Raw genomic sequence first — 19,358 nt, 5'->3', positions numbered from 1 at the left:
GATGGGGGTTTTTTTCAGACGAACACTGCGGTGACGTTTCCGCTGCTTAGCGGCCGTTACAGTAATTGGCTCGGCACACGTCGGCGAGCGCCTGTGTCAACGTGTCTGTTGTGCCAGCACGTCACTGCGTGCATGTCCCTGCCTTGACGGCGGCCGTGTGCTGCCGGAGGGCACGGAGGGGTGCCGAGGATGTGATGCCGTTGGCCCACAGGAGGAGTTTTCTGTCGTTGCTTCCACTGGCCAGCAGGCGTCCGCAAGGGGACCACGCCAAGCCGCACACCTCCTGGGAGTGGCCACTCAGTGTGGCGACGTGATGCTGCATCATCCGCACGTCATCGTGGTGGATCTGACCCGAGCGGGACCCACTACAACAACCGCCGCCATGACCGCAGAGTTTACAAAAAAACCACAACCGCCACGGCCGCAACAAGGAACAGCGATGAGAGCCACAACCCGTCACTACAACACCAGTGTCAACCACCACAACCACAGTGTTAACCACCACAACAAGTGTGTGTGTGCGCTTAAGCACTTGCCTTGACAGGAGGTGTCCGTTCCAGGACAGGGAGCTCACACGCCCCATGTGGCCCTGCATACTCCTTGAACACTTGTTTCGCTCCACGTCCCAGATCTACACGTGCAAACACACACACACGGAGACCCACACGAGGATAGGCACGCGCCCCGCACACGCACGGGGACACAGATGCACACGCGGAAATATACAATGGGGAGACACAGGCACACACGCACAACGACATAGACACGTACAAGGACATACAAGTCACGGCACCAATAAAGAGCCCACCTGTTCACTTCCCATAATCCTCTGCTCTCCACTCCTTACCCCAGAAGTCTCACATTTGTGGCATTTTCCCCATTAACCCCTTCTCCCCCACCGGTCACTTGCTCCACACTCCCCTTCCAGAATGCCCTGCTCCTTGAAATATCCCAGGCTCCAGGCCCCTTACCAGAATGCTGTGCTCATTACCTGCACGGTGTTGAAACTTGTTCCTATGGCGAGGATGTTGCCTCTAGTTGGTACCCATGAGAGGGACGAGGGGTAATACCGCCCCTCCATCTGATACGCGGGCAAAGACACAGCGCACAAACACAGCACGGCCTTAACACCTTTCTCAAGCTCAAATTCTCGGTGTGCATTTTGCTGCCTCAAGGCACCCTGTCTGCTTTTCACAAGAACACAACACTGACCCCGTATCCCCATGCATCCATGAATGAGCCTGTTTTCCATTTGTCTGTGCGTGTTTGCATTTCAGCGTGTCTGCATGTCTGTGTGGATCCCTGCATGTGTTCCAGTATGAGGAGCGGTCGTGTAGTGATTAGCGGGCTGCGTTATAAACCCGGGGACCCAAGTCCAATTTCCGCTCACCGTTAACACAAGTGACAATTCTCCGAACCAATCACGCGCCTCCCCTGAGCAGACTCAACATCAAATGAGTGCTTATCACCCATGGGGAGACAAAGGCGGCCAAGTCTGGTACTAATCACCCACCCCCTTGTGTGCCAAGGCTATATGGGGAGATCTTTGTATTTTTGTCCCAGTATCTCTCCGCATGCCTTCATGTGCTGGGTCACATTCCCCGTTTCTGCGTCCCACAGATACGTCCCAGCGTGGCCCAGCGCCACACACACGACGTTGTCCACGCTCCAGTCCAGCGGGTTGAGGTCTGCGCGTACGGGGGGTACGGGGTCACAGGTCAGGATAAGGGTTAAAACGTTTAGTTCAGGACGAAATTTGTGTTGTGCGTATAAATGCATCTATATTACATGTATACATGGGTAAATATGGATTTTATACGATGCCGGTTTTGCGATTCAGGAAAGGTCTAGATTTAATAACTGGTTAATAACTGCCGAGTCCAGCGGCTCTCAACCCATGGGTCATGCCCCCGACGGGAGATCAAGGCCTTAGTTGTGGCGGGGAGGGCGGTGGTGTCGCAGGCTGCAACAGAGTGGATACTGTGCCGGATAACTGTAGAATGCATGAGAACATCGGTGCCACATTGTGGCGACAAAAACACTAAACCACAACGTGAAGCAAAATGCCAAACTCACACTGCATTGACGAGGTGCGTGGACGTCATCTCAGTATTGTGGCCTTAGTCATTGGTCAGGGTGGGCACGTGGGGTGACCAGCGGTCTTGATTGTGGGGGGGGGCACTCGTATCTAAAAATATTCATTTGCTGCTATAAATTTCTACGTGATGAGCCACTTTGTTGAGCTATCATTTGTGTGGCCAGGTTGCTGCTGAAAGAATAAGTTAATAGCTCAGCGGGCTTTAAGACCTGGTAACCTTTACTCGTGTTATATATAGTGATTTGTTTACCTTATCTATGCATTGCACTCCTTTCGTGTTTTTATATTGTTTGTTGTAACAATCTGACCAGTCCCTACTGGACATCTTTAAAAAAAACAGCTGCATAGCTCATTGGATTCCTCCAGGATGAATACATATTTAGATTCTGATGTTGAGACGTAAAATTATGGGCCATATTCTTAGTCACGGATCAGCTCTGGCTTCAGGCGCTGATGTTTCTTTCAAACGTGGATCAACGGCTCAGCCTCGTCTCGTCGAAATCCTGAGCATGCTGGGACCATGCTCAGAGCTGGCTCAAGTTAAGCACACTGCTCACTTTAGCCAAGGCTGAGCTGAGCAGAGCTCTGGCCGAGGGGTTTATTCTGACCGGAAGGAACCATGGTATCTATGTTAACGATGATGAGTTATTCACATGTGCCTGCGTATATGTGTATGCACGTGTGTGTGCGTGCGTGCGCGCGTGTGCGGGTGTGTGCGTGTGTGTGCGTGTGTGCGCGCGTGTACGTACGTGTGTGTGGGTGTGTGCGTGCGTGTGTGTGCGTGCGTGCGCGTGTGTGCGCGTGTGTGCGTGTGTGCGTGCGCGCGTGTGTGTGTGCATGTGTGTTTGTGCGTGTGTGTACGTGTGTGTGCGTGCGTGTGTGTGTGCGTGTGTGTGTGTGCGTGTGTGTGCGTGTGTGTGCTTGTGTTTGCGTGTGTGTGTGCGTGTGTACGTGTGTGTGCGCGCGTGTGTGTGTGCGTGTGTTTGCGTGAGTGTGTGTGCGTGTGTGTGCGCGTGTGTGTGTGCGTGCGTGTACGGATCTCACAGAAGTCATTGCGAACCGCCGGCGCGTCGAGCACACGCTCGGGCCACGTGAGTATGCGTCGCTTCCTCTTGAGCAGGGAGAGGTGTGTGTAGCCCTGCTGGGAGTGCAGCACCTTCTGCGTGTCGCCGTAGCCTTAGGGGACAGCCGCAACAACATTAACCACGGCAAATGCCGTGACCACATTCACCACGAATGCTGCGGACGCAGCCCTGGAGGGAGTACGGCAACTGGCCTGCGTCGATGTCCCAGGGGGAACCACTCACAGCCACATACACAGTTCCCTTCTCCCCCACCACGTGTCTACGTCTATCTGTATCCCCCTGTACCCCAGTCTCCCCCACGTCTTTCCCTCCATTTTCATGTCTCTGCCTTGCCCCGACACCTTTACCGTCCCCATGCCTTGTCTATCCTTCAAGTTCTCTCTCCCACTACGCCCCTGTGTCCCCACCAACGCATCAAAGCCACTACTCAACTGTAGATCCCCGTGTCTTCCACTCTCTCTCCGTGTAGCCTGTCTTACCCTCGGGTACAGGTGGCGCCGGTCCCCGGTAGCGTAAGATTCGTGCTTTCTCCACATCCACGCCGCTCAGCAGATGCATCATCGCCGCCTGCTTCTCCTACACACGGAAAAATAAACACGGAGCAGCGTTCCCTCGTCCCCACCCTCCGTTGCTGTACGGGTGTCTCCTGTTCTCCCTTACGTGTCCCCAGGGCGTGGAGGAATGAAGCAGACTCGTCAAATACACGAGGATGATTGCCTGCCACCTCCGAGCATCCTCGTGTGTCCCGTGACCGTCAACGGGGTGGAGACACCACAGTCGCATCTTGAGATTAGGTAGCTTGACAGATCCACGTTTCATATGAGCCATGATGACTCCGTGCTTCCAACGTGTCTCTTTGAGACGCGTGGGAAGTAGCCTGCCACCTCACTTACAGAGTGTGATCCCGTGTCCATCTCTTTGAGACACAAAGTAGCTTGTTACCTCCATGTGTCTATGTTCTGTATACCTAGCGAGTCTTAGTGTGTCACCGTGTGTCACCGTGCCTTCAGTGGAGATGCTGTTTCTTCTCGAGTTACGAGGTAGCTCGCCACCTCCATAGCTTTGCTGTTGCGCACGGGGATGAATCGGTCACAGAACTCGCCATGGGGAATGCGGCGGACACGACCTGAAGTTTTGGCACACACAGCGGGCATTCATGGCAAATGTGTACACAACAAAGTATATACAGAGAGAATACATATATATGGTGATGCGTACACAAGCGTGCATACAGACCACACGCCGCACATTGCACACATTCAAACACCACAATCATCACACACCATGTGCACAAAACCGCAGACTATATATGTACATTGGACTTCTTTTGCACCGTACGTAGCCACATCACACTCACCGGGCGAGCTCTTGCCCTTGGCCCTGGGCATTTTCTGGCACTTGGACGCGCGTCCTGGCGTGCGGCTGCTGCTATTGGTGTGGCGAGTCCCTTTCATTGGTGACACTGCCATTACGCTGCTGTTGTTGTTGTTGATGCTGCTGTTGTTGTTGATGCTGCTGTTGCGGGCGTCAGGGGTGGCTGGCATGCCCAAGCTTCTTCCCACCGTGCTCGTGATCGCGGACGCCGCCTTGCGCTGCCGACGCGGCTGGGGGCTCCAGGGAATGGGGGCATCCAGCTTCAGCGAGTGACTCACGCCACTCTCAAACTGCGACATCCTGAGACACGCGCGGTCATGCAGCGAGACGTTGGACACGAGCGGCAATGTACAGATCAGCTCTCAAGATTTCAGCAGGACATGGATCTTTCTCTCAAAGGGCACTCCTGGAACATCCTCAGATAGACGGGAGATGCACAAGGACACGCGGGCAATTACTTATTTCTGAGATGACAAAAAAAAAGTTTTACGTCTTCAGACGGACAGGCAAACACGGAGACGTAAGAAATCTCAAACAAAGGCCGGCATGGCACCGCACTGCCTACCGGGTAACTCTCGTGGCAGAGTCGATCTCGGGACCGTTTCGGATAATTACCACCACTGGTGCTGCCCGTGAATTCAACTCCTGCAATGTTCAATAGAAGATCCAGATTCGAAACGGGGTCAACGGCTTCGTAGCTTTCACACAACCAGACAGTGGCCCACAGCCATGACAAATACAAACCCACGATCACAACCACCACGCAATGACACCGACCACGATAATACTACAAGCGAACCCACTGCGATAACCACAGCACGCAAAAACATCACCACACAATCAGATCAACCACAACACAACCACAGCAAAACAAAACATCCCCACGATGACAACTACTGCAACCACCAAAAGACAATCCTCCTCACCTTCTCAAGAGACGGACGCTGTTGACACGCCGCGTTCTGTCTCTCTCTGTCTCTCTCTGTCTCACTCTGTCTGTCTCTCTGGCTCACTGTCTGTCTCTGTACTCTGTCTCACCCTGTCACTCTCTGTCTCACACTATGTCTCTCTCTGTCTCACTCTGTCTCACTGTCTGTCTCTGTCTCTCTCTGTCTCACTCTGTCTCACTCTGTCTGTCTCTCTGTCTCACTGTCTGTCTCTGTCTCACTGTCTCTCTCTGTCTGTCTCTCTGTCTCACTCTGTCACTCTCTGTCTCTCTCTGTCTCACCCTGTCTGTCTCTGTCTCACCCTGTCTCTCTCTGTCTCACCCTGTCTCTCTCTGTCTCTCACTATGTCTCTCTGTCTCACTGTCTGTCTCTGTCTCACTGTCTCTCTCTGTCTCACTCTGTCTCTCTGTCTGTCTCACTCTGTCTCTCTGTCTCACTGTCTGTCTCTGTCTCACTCTGTCTCTCTTAGTCTCTATCTGTCTCACTCTGTCTCTCTGCACTCTGTCTCTCTGTCTCACTCTGTGTCTCTCTCTGTTTCACTCTCTCTCACTCTGTGTGTCTCTCTCTGTCTCTCTGTCTCACTCTCTCTGTCTCACTCTGTGTGTCTCTCTCTGTGTGTCTCTCTCTGTCTTACTCTGTGTGTCTCTCTCTGTCTCACTCTCTCTGTCTCTCTGTCTCACTCTGTGTGTCTCTCTCTGCCACTGTCAATCTGCACTTGCGATGCCTCTCCACGTGTTCAACGTAACGGTCGCTTCGCGCTGATTGGCCGCGCATTTTGCAAAAACGGCGGCTCTCGATTGGTCAAGGACTCCGACGACCCCGCCCCGCCCCGCCCCGCCCCGCCCCGCCCCGCCCTCCGCCCTTGGTTTAGGTGGCCACAGAGAACGCCTGACGCGAGCAGCGGTCGCCACGGCAACCGCCGGCGTCACAGTTTCTTAGGGTTCAGTTCAACACGGAGGAGGGCTGTCGCGTCCAATATAATCGATAATAGAGGTTTACTGGGGGGGGGGGGGGGGGGGGGGAATCGGGTTAGATCGCGTAAATATATAAAGTGTCGTTAAACCCGCAATCACCCGACACAGGCGATTAGTAAGGTTTGTCACGTTAAACAGTCTGTTAAGGCTACACGCAGCTGGGGGAGGCTTCGGTGTTGATGTATAGTTTTGTTAACAGTGAAATTTAGCTCATGTACCGTAAAGCAAATCTTTTCGTGCGACCGGCTGTGTGAGGTGGGGGGGGGGCACGCGGACTCGCCTGAGAATAATGAGAACGCCGTTCCCACCTGAGGGCTGCGGCGTCACCGCCTTTGTCTCTCTCCCAGTCGCCGACTTTCCTTCCTTCCACGTGAAGAATGAACAGCAGAGACTGAAGTGAACCACCCCCACCACCACCACCACCATGAACGCATCCACGCTGTGTCCACACGCTTCGCGTGCGTGTGGCATCGCAAGGCGCTACGCACCGATTAAAATGCGAATCGCCTTGTTGCACTCGGTTTGAACCTCGTGCTTTCTGAACACGAAGCGATAACTCATCTCCACTGCTCATCTCGTTGGAAATTTGTCAAAGTTGCACATTCCCAAGGCAGGGTGAGGTCTCTTTATCCTCTTTTACGGAACCCGACACTTGCATCGAGTTGAAGGTTTCCAGCGTGACCACGAGTGCTGCGTAGCAGGATGATCCCCCGATTGCTCTGCAATACGTTACGTGACACTGGGGGTTGTTTTGTGAAGCACATCCAGCGAGGATGCTGCCGCCACCGGCGTCACGGATCGATTCGCAAAATCGACTAGCAATCCAGGCAGACGTCGCCCAATGTGGCGGTCTAGACAACGGTGCAATATTCATAATCTTGGTTCTTTCGGTAAAGTCAATATTCGTCAATCCCCGGCCCCAAGCCAGCGGTCTGAATGAGCCCCGCCGCGGCGAGCTGATGATCGGCAGCGTCATGTGTGGCGGTGGGCTAACGGTGTGAGACAGTTACCATCTCTCCAATATGTCTGGCCAGCGTGGAAGAGTAGGCCAAGATCAGCGTTCTAGGAGTTGGCTGCCTTCGAGCTCAGTCTTCCCCGCAGGCTCTTCCGTTTCGCCGGCAGTGGCCCGAACCGTGCACGCAACGATGGATCTGCTCGACTCAGTCGGGGCGAATTTTTCGATTTAAATCTTTCGTGACTGCAGGGATTCATCTTCTTGGTTCTTTCGGTAAAGTCACCACCACGTAGAATGGAAACAATAAAATAATAAAAATGAAACGTATTAAATTTCTCACGATGTTTCGGCCACAACACAAGTAGCCTTCTTCAGGTGAAGGAACCTACAACATTCGTTTGTTTGGATATAATTACTAAGTAAGTAACAGATAAAGATTTGATATTTAGCGACTCTTACTGTAGGTTCTGAATGATTAGTTCTAGATTTTTTTTTTATTAAAGTAGTATTGCTTTATGACATATTTCATAAATCTTGTGTTTGGTTACTACGGTTATATACCTTTCTGTTTCGGTATCGGTCGAAAGTTAAGTTTAACTTTCAGTTTCGGTTTCGGCCGAAAGTAAATTTTTCACTTTCGTTCTGGTTTCGGTTTTGGCCGAAACCAGAAATTCAGTTTCGGTCGGCCTCTTGTGTGAGAGTGTGTGTGTGTAAGAGAGTGTTTGTGAAAAACAACCCCCTACCTCCTCGCGGTGCCGGACGGGCAACTCTGTCATGGACAGTGCTGTGGGGGGAAATCCAATTTTGATTGGCTCCTCCCCTCATGGCATATATGTCCACCACAGGGGCTAAACGGGGGCTCTGGACGGGTGCGAGGGGCTGGTAACCCCTCCACCTTCAATTAATTACCACGAAACTACGAATTAAACTGAAATATGTAACTAATAAGCTTGTGCCGGAGGCCCCGGGGGGCCAGGCGTCTATGACGTCTCCTGGCCAAACCCCAATTGGCGGAGCCAGGAGATTGAATACCTACCCTCGGGGCTACTCCAGAAACAACGAAAAGCCACTACGGGTGGCCACGTGGAATGTTCGAACGCTCACTGCAGAGGAGAGGCTGCCACTCCTCTGTCGGGAGCTGGACCGGTACCGCCTGGATCTATGCGGCATTCAGGAGGTCCGGTGGACCGGCTCTGGCTCCTGCCACCATGAGGGGTGGACAGTCCTCTACTCGGGGCAGCAGACTGCCAAACAACAGGGTGTGGGTCTTCTTTTGAACAAAAGAATGAAGGGGGCGTAGGAGCGTGGCGGTGAGGTGTGGGAAGCTGTAAGCCCCAGGCTACTTTGGGCTCGCCTTCCCATCAACCGGAGGCGAGGAATGGTGGTCGTGGTTATTTATGCCCCCACCGAAGATGAACATCCGTGGAGGGATGCAGGCAAAGCCGATGAGTCAGATGCCTTCTATGACCTCCTGTCACAGGTGCTGGCTAAAGTGGCCCCTCGGGATAGAGTCATCATGTTGGGTGACTTCAATGCCCGAGTTGGTCATGATACTGGCACCTGGTCTGGAGTGATTGGAGGGCATGGGCCAGATCAGCTCAATAACAACGGTAGGAGGCTGCTAGATTTTTGTGCAGCCCATGGGCTTGTAATTACCAACACGCTGTTCCGGCATCGGCGCATCCACACAACATCATGGATGCATGCCGGGTCCAAGCAAGAACATCTGCTGGACTACATAGTGACGGACCAGCGAATGCGAGCCCATGTCCTTGACACCAGGACCTACCGTGGAGCTGATCTGCCCTCTGACCATCGACTAGTCATCTGTAAGATGCGCCTGCCATTCTTCCACTCCGGTGGTGGGTGTACACCCAGGACCCCATTCCAACATAAAGTGGCCTGGTCTCAGTTATCTGATGAAAGTTGCAAGCGAGAATTTCATCATCGCTTGCGGCTGGGATTGGCATCGTCCCCGACTCCTCCTGATGTCGAGGGTAAATGGGCGAGGTTTAGGACTGTGACTCATGCAGCTGCAATGGCTGCTTTGGGTACGCGGTCCAGACCTCCCCAGAGACCCTGGCTGACAGAGGAGGTGTTCAGGATGGTTGAGAAAAAGCGACAGGCCCACTGTCATCGGCTACATAATCCCACATCAGAGAATGAGGAGGCTTACCGCAGCCTTCGCTCAGAGGTTCGGAGAGCCGTGAGGCACTGCAAGGATGGGTGGTGGTCGCGGGTTGCTGAGGAGATGGAGTCTGCCTCAGTGGCCCGTGATCACAAATCTCTATTTAACTCCATCAAAAAAGTAACCTGCAGCGCCACACCTATTACCATCATTAGGGGAAAAAACGGTGATCCAATCTCCGACCCCCAGGAACAGGTTCGCAGATTTGCTGAGCATTTCTGTGAGGTCCTGGGGGAGGGAAAATCCCTCAGCCAGGAAAACATCGTGGCACAAAGTGAGGATGACCCTGCTGAGGCTGCGGTGCCTCAAATATTGGAAGAAGTCACCCCCTGTGAGTGGCTGGCTGAGGTGCCATCTGGTGAGGAAGTATTGAAGGCGATCCGGAGTCTGAGACCAGGAAAGGCAGCGGGCAGAGATGATCTCCCAAGCGAAATGCTGAGAGAGGGTGGCGTTTGTGCACAGACTGCCCTATATGACATCATAACAACAGTCTGGACCACTGGACGGGTTCCGCAGGATTGGAAGGATGCCCTGGTGGTCCCCCTTTTTAAGAAGGGGGACCGCACAGACTGTAACAACTACAGGGGCATCTCACTCCTCAGTGTGCCAGGAAAGGTCCTGGCAAGGATTATTCAGCATCGCCTTGCCAGGCACGCTGAGGAGAGGCTTGCGGAGCCCCAATGCGGTTTCAGGAAAGGGCGGTCCTGCACAGATGCCATATTTTCTGTCCGTCTGCTACAGCAGAGGTGTAGGGAATTCCAACAAGACCTACATCTCTGCTTTATTGACCTGGTCAAGGCCTATGATACCATCAGTAGGCCTGGGCTCTGGGTCGTTCTTCGTGCTTTTGGAGTACCTGACCCTCTGCTCACGATCATTAAGGACCTTCATGATGGTGAGCGGGCCCGGGTAAAACTACGTGGCCGGGAGTCAGAGCCATTCCCTGTACACCTTGGGGTGCGACAGGGATGTCCTCTGGCTCCCACATTATTTAACATCTATTTTGACCACGTAGTTCGTGAAGCCTTCAATAGCTGTACCGGGGGAATCTCCATATGGTACAGATATAATGGGAGGCTAATCGATGCCCGGGTGCGGTCAAGGGATGGCTCCCTATTGCTCAACCACGTTATGTATGCTGATGATTTGGTAATAGCTGCTCAGTCAGAGGAGGAGTTGGAGACGCTGCTGCTGAGACTGGAGCGTGCCACTAAGAGGTGGGGCCTTACCATCAGCCCCACCAAAACTAAGCACCTGCCTGGGTATTTTGTACCATCGGACACTCCACCCCCACAACTCCCAATCGGTGATGGGGCAGTTGTGGAGAGAGTGGAGAGTTTCCCATACCTGGGCAGTGTGCTTATGACTGGCTCCAGTTTAACAGCAGAGGTCTCACTCCGAATCAGTCGAGCGGCAATATCTTTTCATCGGTTGCGTAGCGCTGTGTGGAAGCTACCTGGTCTGTCGCTCCGCACTAAGCTTCAGGTCTTCTCGGCCACGGTCATTCCCTCCCTTCTCTACGCTTGCGAAACGTGGACCCCCCTAATGGAACATCTTTGCCGGTTAGAAACATTTAGGCTGGCCTGCCTACGATCCATCCTGGGTTTAACCAGACTGGATTGTGTGAGGAGCTCACAAATCCTTGAAAGATCTGGGCAGGGTCCCATCGGTGAGCTCCTCCGGCAGGCAAGGCTGCGATGGCTGGGTCATGTAGCCCGCATGCCCAGCCACCGCATGCCGAAACAGCTTTTGTTTGGCCGGATTGAGGGGGCTAAGCGGGCGCGGCACGGGCTAGAGAAGAGAAGGAGTGATGTGGTACAGGAGGACGTGGAGCTGAGTGGACTTGCCGATGACTGGTACCAGCGGTGTCAAGATCGGCCTCTGTGGAGGAGGCTCGTGAAGGATGCTACTGGGCAGTTGGAGGCAGTCGCCCTCCAACAACAACGGAGGGCGGAGGAGCGACGCTCAGAACAACGAGCGGAGCGCCGGGTGGCTAAAGCACAGCAGGTTGGTACAGTAGGGGGCACAGGTGGTGCATCAGCCAGTCATCTCAGTCAGTCGACCCGTGGCACCTGGGCCTGCCCAGTGACCTCCTGCCAGCGGGCGTTCGACACTTCACGTGGCCTCACGGTGCACATAGCCTGGCACAAGCGTCGTGGTGACGTCACCGTCACTTAGTGGCGAATGGCGGTTGTTGTTGTTGTTGTTGTAAGAGAGTGTGTGTGTGAGAGTGTATGTGAGTGTGTGTGTGAGAGAGAGTGCATGTGTATGTCAGAAAGAGTGTGTGTGTGTGTGTGTGTGAAAGAGTGTGTGTAGGTTCGGAGAGCTGTGAGGCGCTGCAAGGATGGGTGGTGGTCGCAGGTTGCTGAGGAGATGGAGTCTGCCTCAATGGCCTGCGATCACAAATCCCTATTTAACTCCATCAAAAAAATAACCTGCAGCACCACACCTATTACCATTATTATGGGAAAGAACGGTGATCCAATCTCCGACACCCAGGAACAGGTTTGCAGATTTGCTGAGCATTTCTGTGAGGTCCTGGGGGAGGGGGAATCCCTCAGACTGGAAAACATCATAGGACAAAGTGGGGATGAGTGGCTGGCTGAGGTGACATCCGTTGAGGAAGTACTTAAGGTAATCCAGAGTCTGAGACCAGGAAAGGCACTGGGCAGAGATCTCCCAAGCGAAATGCTGAGGGAGGGTGGCATTTGTACACAGACTTCCCTACATGACATCATAACAACAGTCTGGACCACTGGACAGTTTTGGCAGGACTGGAAGGATGCCCTGGTGGTCCCCCTCTTTAAGAAGGGGGACCACACAGACTATAACAACTACAGGGGCATCTCACTCCTCAGTGTGCCGGCAAAGGTCCTTGCAAGGATTATTCAACATCGCCTTGCCAGGCACGCTGAGGAGAGGCTTGTGGAGCCCCAATGTGGTTTCAGGAAAAGGCAGTCCTGCACAGATGCCATATTTTCTGTCCGTCTGCTACAGCAAAGGTATAGGGAATTCCAACAAGACCTACATCTCTGCTTTATTTACCTGGTAAAGGCCTATAATACCATCAGTAGGCCTGGGCTCTGGGTTGTTCTTTGTGCTTTTGGAGTCCCTGACCCTCTGCTCACGATCATTAAGGACCTTCATGATGATGTGGTACAGGAGGACGTGGAGCTGAGTGGACTTGCCGATGACTGGTACCAGCGGTGTCAAGATTGGCCTCTGTGGAGGAGGCTCATGAAGGATGCTACTTGGCAGTTGGAGGCAGTCGCCCTCCAACAACAACGGAGGGCGGAGGAGCGACGCTCACAACAATGAGCAGAGTACCGGGTGGCTAAAGCACAGCAGGTTGCCACAGTAGGGGGCACAGGTGGTGCATCAGCCAGTCATCTCAGTCAGTCGACCCCTGGCACCTGGGTCTGCCCCGTGACCTCCTGCCAGCGGGCGTTCGACACTTCACGTGGCCTCAAGGTGCACATGGCCTGGCACAAGCGTCGTGGTGACGTCACCGCCACTTAGTGGCGAATGACGGTTGTTGTTGTGTGTGATAGTGTGTGAGAGTGTGTGTGTGTATGATAGAGAGTGTGTGTGTGTGAGAGAGTGTGTGTGAGTGAGAGAGTGCGTGTGTGTGAGAGAGAGTGTGTGTGTGTGTCAGAGAGCGTGTGTGTGTGGGGAGCGATAGTGTAGCGGTTAGCGCGCTGCACTATGAACCTGGCGACCCGGGTTCGATTCCCGCTCACGGCCAACACCAGTGACGATTATCTGAACCGGTCCTGGGCCTCCCCTAGGTCGACTCAGCCTCAAATGAGTACCTGGTGCGGTGTGTAAACATTGCCACTGGGGAGACAAAGGCGGTCGGGCGTGGTGCTGGCCACCCACCCCCTCGTGTACCGTTCTGGCCTTCATAGGTGCTCGCTAACAGCACTTGCCCCTACAGTCTGTTACAGGCTATATGGGGGATCTTTGTTATCTTTGTGTGAGAGAGAGTGTGCACGCGTGTCGCACAGAGGACGCTCTGACTGAGTTAGCCTTCACTGCGTCTCGTTGGACATGTTTACCTATCATCAGGCGTATTTAGCGTGTAAGGAATTCATTGTATTTGAACGGAGAAGATTGGTAAACAGGAAATTAGAATGCGTGCCGTTGTGGTTCGCGAGTATGGGAGTTTGGTTACTCCAGCAGACAGCGGGCTATGAACTGTGTTTACTTCTTCGTCGTCATTGCGATCCATGGGAAGAAAGCCCGTAGTAGGTGTCCACCTATTACAAGGCCGTAGTAGCCATGGAATCAACATTCGGGGGGACCAAATCTTCCAGGGTGTCTGGGGGTCCCAACCCAGAAAAAATATCTACATTTTAAAACTAATTTCCTGCCTAAAATATTAAAAAATTCAGTAACACATGGGATGGCTTTTTATTTATTTCTTACAATAATGTCTAAAAGTGTCTTAAATTACATTGCTCTGTTTTTTCTTCATAACCTTTTCTTGTTACATTGTATGTAATGGCAGAGATTAGCGATTAATAAAGTACAACCATAACCACAATTATATAAACAGAAATCTATGCATTGATTTATATGAAGACAAGTCCAGATATTGTGGCCAGCGTTTAGCAAATTGTTGTTTTTACTTACATAGCAAAGCAATTATTTTTATAGCAATACTAGCGGTAAGTACCCGGCGTTGCCCGGGCGAAAAAGATAGACACACATCAACTTACACACAGACATCGACCCACACACATAGAAACACATCGACTTACACGCGCACACACATACACATATGGACTCACACAGACAGACATCGACTTACACACACATATGAACTTACGCACACATAGACATCCACTTTAGATACACACACATGGAGTTACACACACATATCGACATACACACATACAGCGACTCACACACACACACATCGACTCACACACAGACAAAGGTGAACTCATACACACATTGACGTAAAAACACATGTCATTACACACACACATATCGAGTAAGACACACATACACATGGACGTATATACACACACATGGACCGACGCACGCACATCGACTTACACACACACACATAAACTCGCACACACATAAATAGACTGACACACACATTTCCCTACACACATATGGACTCTGACATACAGAGATCTACTTTAGATACACACACATGGAGTTACACACACATATCAACTCACACACATGTATGGACTTACACACACACATGTGGACTAACATAGAGACATATGCACTGACACACACATACACATGGACGTACACACACACATCGACTGACACACATAGACACACAAACGCACATTGACTTACACACTGACATGGAGCCATGCACACACATCGACAAACACACACACACACACATCGACTAACATACACACAGCGACTGATACACACACATGGACTGACACGCACCCTTGGATTGACACACACACAAACACATCGACCTACACACACACACATCGGGGGTTGTCCGTTAGAAAAAAACAGACACATGCATGGTCCTTCACGCACACACATATGGACTCAAACACACACATCGAATCACACACACACACATCGACGTGCACAGCAATCCCCGATTATGGCACACCTATGAGCATCACAGTACTACGTATCAGTAAATAGTGTGACGTGAGCAATCGAAACAGTAGAAATGCATAGAAGAAATCAGCTGAAATAAGTGTACATGAAAGAGCATCAGTATGCACAGGTAAGTTGAGAAGCAGGCTACAGTCTAGATTATAGAGTGGCAGTACGTGGCAGCCTCGGCCGGTTGGTGCGCCCTGTTTTGTCCAGTAAAGTCTTGAGAGGGGCCTGCTGTTAAGCACACCCGTGTTGGTGAGGGGGGCCTGCTGTTCAACACACCCGTGCTGGTGAGAGAGGCCTGCTGTTCATCACACCCGTGCTGGTGAGAGAGGCCTGCTGTTCATCACACCCGTGCTGGTGAGAGAGGCCTGCTGTTGAAGGGCCTGCTGTTCAGCACACCCGTGCTGGTGAGAGGGGCCTGCTGTTCAGCACACCTGTGCTGGTGAGAGGGGCCTGCTGTTCAACACATCCGTGTTGGTGAGAGGGGCCTGCTGTTCATCACACCCGTGCTGGTGAGAGAGTCCTACTGTTCAGCACACCCGTGCTGGTGAGAGAGGCCTACTGTTCATCACACCCGTGCTGGTGAGAGAGTCCTGCTGTTCAGAACACCCGTGCTGGTGAGAGAGGCCTACTGTTCATCACACCAGTGCTGGTGAGAGAGTCCTGCTGTTCAGCACACCCGTGCTGGTGCGAAGATGGCGCCGATGATGGTAGCCTCAGCCGGTCGGTGCACCCTGTTTTGTCTTGTTTTGTCTGTCAATTCAGTGTTTTGCCAAGATTTTCGGAGTTCTCTAACAAGAAACGAACTTTTAAATATCAGGGAAACAACTCCTGTGAATTTAATTCCTACTTTTCTGCTTCCAGCGGCAGAATTAGTAGGCATTCTAGTCAATGCCGCGCTAGGCTTTGCTCAAGCAGCGAAACGCCGCCCAAGGGGTAAACGGTCGGGGGCTCTAGTACGGCTACGCAGACGCGGGATCCGAACAGTGCTTCCGAGCTTTTCCCTCTCCAACGTACGTTCACTGTACAACAAAATGGATGAACTTCAGCTACTGATGGTAAAAAACAAAGACTTTCTTTCATCTTCTGTTTTGTGCTTCATGGAGACATGGCTGTGTGATTTGATTCCGGACACTTCGCTACAACTAGCAGGATTCCATCTTGTAAGATCGGATCGTGACATAGCATTCTCTCACAAGACGAAAGGCGGTGGTATTTGTTTTTACATTAACAGTGGCTGGTGTGTAGATGTCACAGTGATTCTGCAACATTGTTCTCCACTCCTTGAATCAATTTTTATAACCTGTAAACCGTTTTACTCGCCTCGCGAGTTCGCGTCGCTCATTTTGGTCGGAGTTTATTTGCCGCCTTGTCCTCAGGTTAAAGAGGCCCAACGCATGCTCGCCGATCAGATTCTGAGTGTGGAGCGAGCAAATCCAGATTCGTTGGTTATCGTACTTGGCGACTTTAACAAAGGTAATCTCAGCCACGAACTCCCCAAATACATACAATTTATTAAATACCCGAACAAAGAGAAGGGAACACTCTGGATCACTGCTACACTACAGTCAGTAGAGCCTACCACGCCGTCCCCCGAGCAGCACTAGGACACTCTGACCATGCCATGGTCCACCTGATTCCTGCATACAGGCAGAAACTCAAACTCTGTAAACCAGCTGTGAGGACATCTAAACAGTGGACCAGTGAGGCTGTGGAAGATTTGCGGGCATGCTTAGACTGTACTGACTGGGATATGTTCACGACTGCTACCAATAGTCTGGATGAACTCACAGAGGCTGTGACGTCCTACATCAGCTTCTGTGAGGGCTGCTGTATCCCAACACGTAACAGGGTGAACTTTAACAACAATAAGCCCTGGTTCTCAGCAAAGCTCAGAAGGTTGAGGTTGGAGAAGGAGGAAGCGTTTAGGAGTGGGGATAGAGACAGATTCAAGGAGTCGAAGAACAGGTTTAGCAAAGCGGTGAGAGAGGCTAAACGACTGTACTCAGAGAGACTAAAACACTAGTTCTCTACTAACGACGCTGCTTCTGTCTGGAGAGGGCTCAGGTAGATCACCAACTACAAACCCAGAGCCCCCCACACCACTAACGACTCCCGCCTAGCCAACGACCTGAACGAGTTCTACTGTAGATTTGAAAGACAATTGGACTGTCCTGAACCACCCCTTCCCACCCAAGAGGCCCCATCCTCCACCCATACTACAGAGACGACTCTCTCCTTTCAGGAGGGAGAAGTTAATAGACTTTTCAAGAGGCAGAATCCACGCAAAGCAGCCGGGCCGGACTCTGTCTCTCCAGCCACCCTCAGGCACTGCGCTGACCAGCTGTCTCCGGTGTTCACCAACATCTTTAACACCTCCCTGGAGACATGCCATGTACCAGCCTGTCTCAAGTCCTCCACCATCATCCCTGTGCCCAAAAAGCTAAGGCCAACAGGACTAAATGATTACAGACCGGTCGCCCTTACATCTGTGGTAATGAAGTATTTTGAGCGCCTGGTCCTGGCACACCTCAAAGCCATCACAGACCCTCTCCTGGACCCCCTTCAGTTTGCCTACAGAGCCAACAGGTCTGTGGACGACGCAGTTAACATGGCCCTCCACTTCACCCTACAGCATCTGGATGCCCCAGCATCCTACGCCAGGATCCTGTTTGTGGACTTCAGCTCTGCCTTCAACACCATCATCCCTGCCCTGCTTCAGGACAAGCTCTTCCAGCTGAACGTGCCCTACACCACCTGTAAATGGATCACAGACTTCCTGTCTGACAGGAAGCAGTGCGTTAAGCTGGGAACACAAGTCTCTGACTCCAGGTCCATCAGCACCGGAACTCCTCAGGGCTGCGTCCTTTCCCCTCTACTCTTCTCCCTGTATACCAACAGCTGCACCTCCAATCATCTGTCCGTCAAACTCTTGAAGTTTGCGGACGACACCACCCTCATTGGGCTGATCTCTGGTGGAGATGAGTCTGACTATAGGTGGGAAGCTGACAACCTGGTGACCTGGTGTAGCCAGAACAACTTAGAGCTAAATGCTCTAAAGACAGTTGAGATGGTTGTGGACTTCAGGAAGAATACAGCCCCACTCACCCCCATCACCCTGTTAGACTCCCCAGTCAAAATTGTAGAGTCCTTCCACTTCCTGGGCACTATTCTCTCCCGGGACCTCAAGTGGGAACTGAACATCAGCTCCCTCACCAAGAGAGCTCAACAGAGGATGTACTTTCTACGGCAGCTGAAGAAATTCAACCTGCCAAAGACAATGATGGTGCAATTCTATACAGCGATCATTGAATCCATCCTCACCTCCTCCATAACCGTCTGGTACGCTGCTGCCACTGCCAAGGACAAGAGCAGACTGCAGCGTATCATCCACACTGCTGAGAAGGTAATTGCCTGCAATCTACCAACCCTCGAGGACCTGCACACGACAAGGACCATGAGGCGAGCGAGGAAGATTATGGCCGATTCCTCCCACCCTGGACACTCTTTGTTTCAGCTACTCCCCTCTGGCAGAAGGCTTCGGTCCATCAGGACCAAAACCTCACGCCATAAAAACAGCTTCTTCCCATCTGCTGCTGGCCTGTTAAACAAGGCCAAGGGCTTACACTGATTTTAACATTGTATCTACATAATGACACCTTGCCGATATTAACTATGTTAACCTATTTGTATTTTTATTTTTAAATTATATATTAAAGCTATTTTAAATTCGATATTTATTCAATTTTATATACTTCAGCCCCTTGGTGTTAGTTAGACTTTTAACCCTTATTATTATAGTAAGACTTGTTTAAAACTTATTTAAGATTTTAGATTCCTATATGTTGAATGTATGCACCATCCTGCCAAAGTAAATTCCGTGTCGGTGTGAACTTTCATGGCGAATAAAACCCCTTTCTGATTCTGATTCTGATTGACATAAGCATTGCTACAGTCGACATAAAAAGCTCGCAATACGGGCAGCAGCTGAAAAAGCAGGATACAGTCGACATGAAAGGCTGGCAGTACACTGAGTGAGGTAAAGAAGCAAGCAACAGATTATAGACTGGCATACACTCATAATGGGCAAAAGCAAAATTAGCAGTGTATATAATAGTGGCAGTGCACTGGCGTTA

At 51.7% G+C, this 19,358-nt stretch overlaps 1 protein-coding gene across 1 annotated transcript; it reads right to left on the bottom strand.

Moving 5' to 3' along the window:
* Nucleotides 1–121: 121 nt before the first annotated feature.
* Nucleotides 122–6,223, bottom strand: LOC142910711 (cell division cycle protein 20 homolog). Its single transcript, XM_076060106.1, has 8 exons — nucleotides 5,484–6,223; nucleotides 4,541–4,857; nucleotides 4,188–4,309; nucleotides 3,663–3,759; nucleotides 3,143–3,274; nucleotides 1,579–1,688; nucleotides 992–1,081; nucleotides 122–631 (listed from the first exon to the last, which is right to left on the bottom strand). The coding sequence occupies exons 2-8, from the start codon at nucleotides 4,854–4,856 to the stop codon at nucleotides 122–124; spliced, it is 1,377 nt and encodes a 458-aa protein (XP_075916221.1). The 5' UTR covers nucleotide 4,857; nucleotides 5,484–6,223.
* Nucleotides 6,224–19,358: the final 13,135 nt, after the last annotated feature.

This window comes from Petromyzon marinus, unplaced genomic scaffold, assembly GCF_048934315.1.
Source record: "Petromyzon marinus isolate PM22_M1 ecotype Great Lakes invasive population unplaced genomic scaffold, UKy_Petmar_22M1.pri1.0 PM_G_Scaffold_15, whole genome shotgun sequence".
NCBI classification, from domain to species: domain Eukaryota; kingdom Metazoa; phylum Chordata; class Hyperoartia; order Petromyzontiformes; family Petromyzontidae; genus Petromyzon; species Petromyzon marinus.
This window is presented reverse-complemented; position numbering and strand designations above follow the sequence as displayed.

What these genes read in the sequence shown, in the direction of transcription:
- LOC142910711 (XM_076060106.1), bottom strand. Translation starts at nt 4,856, where the DNA reads ATGTCGCAGTTTGAGAGTGGCGTGAGTCACTCGCTGAAGCTGGATGCC. An exon ending in CAAGGGCAAGAGCTCGCCCG is followed by an intron (nt 4,310 to 4,540) that starts GTGAGTGTGATG and finishes CCAAAACTTCAG; the next exon opens with GTCGTGTCCGCCGCATTCCC. An exon ending in GGCGCCACCTGTACCCGAGG is followed by an intron (nt 3,275 to 3,662) that starts GTAAGACAGGCT and finishes CTGTCCCCTAAG; the next exon opens with GCTACGGCGACACGCAGAAG.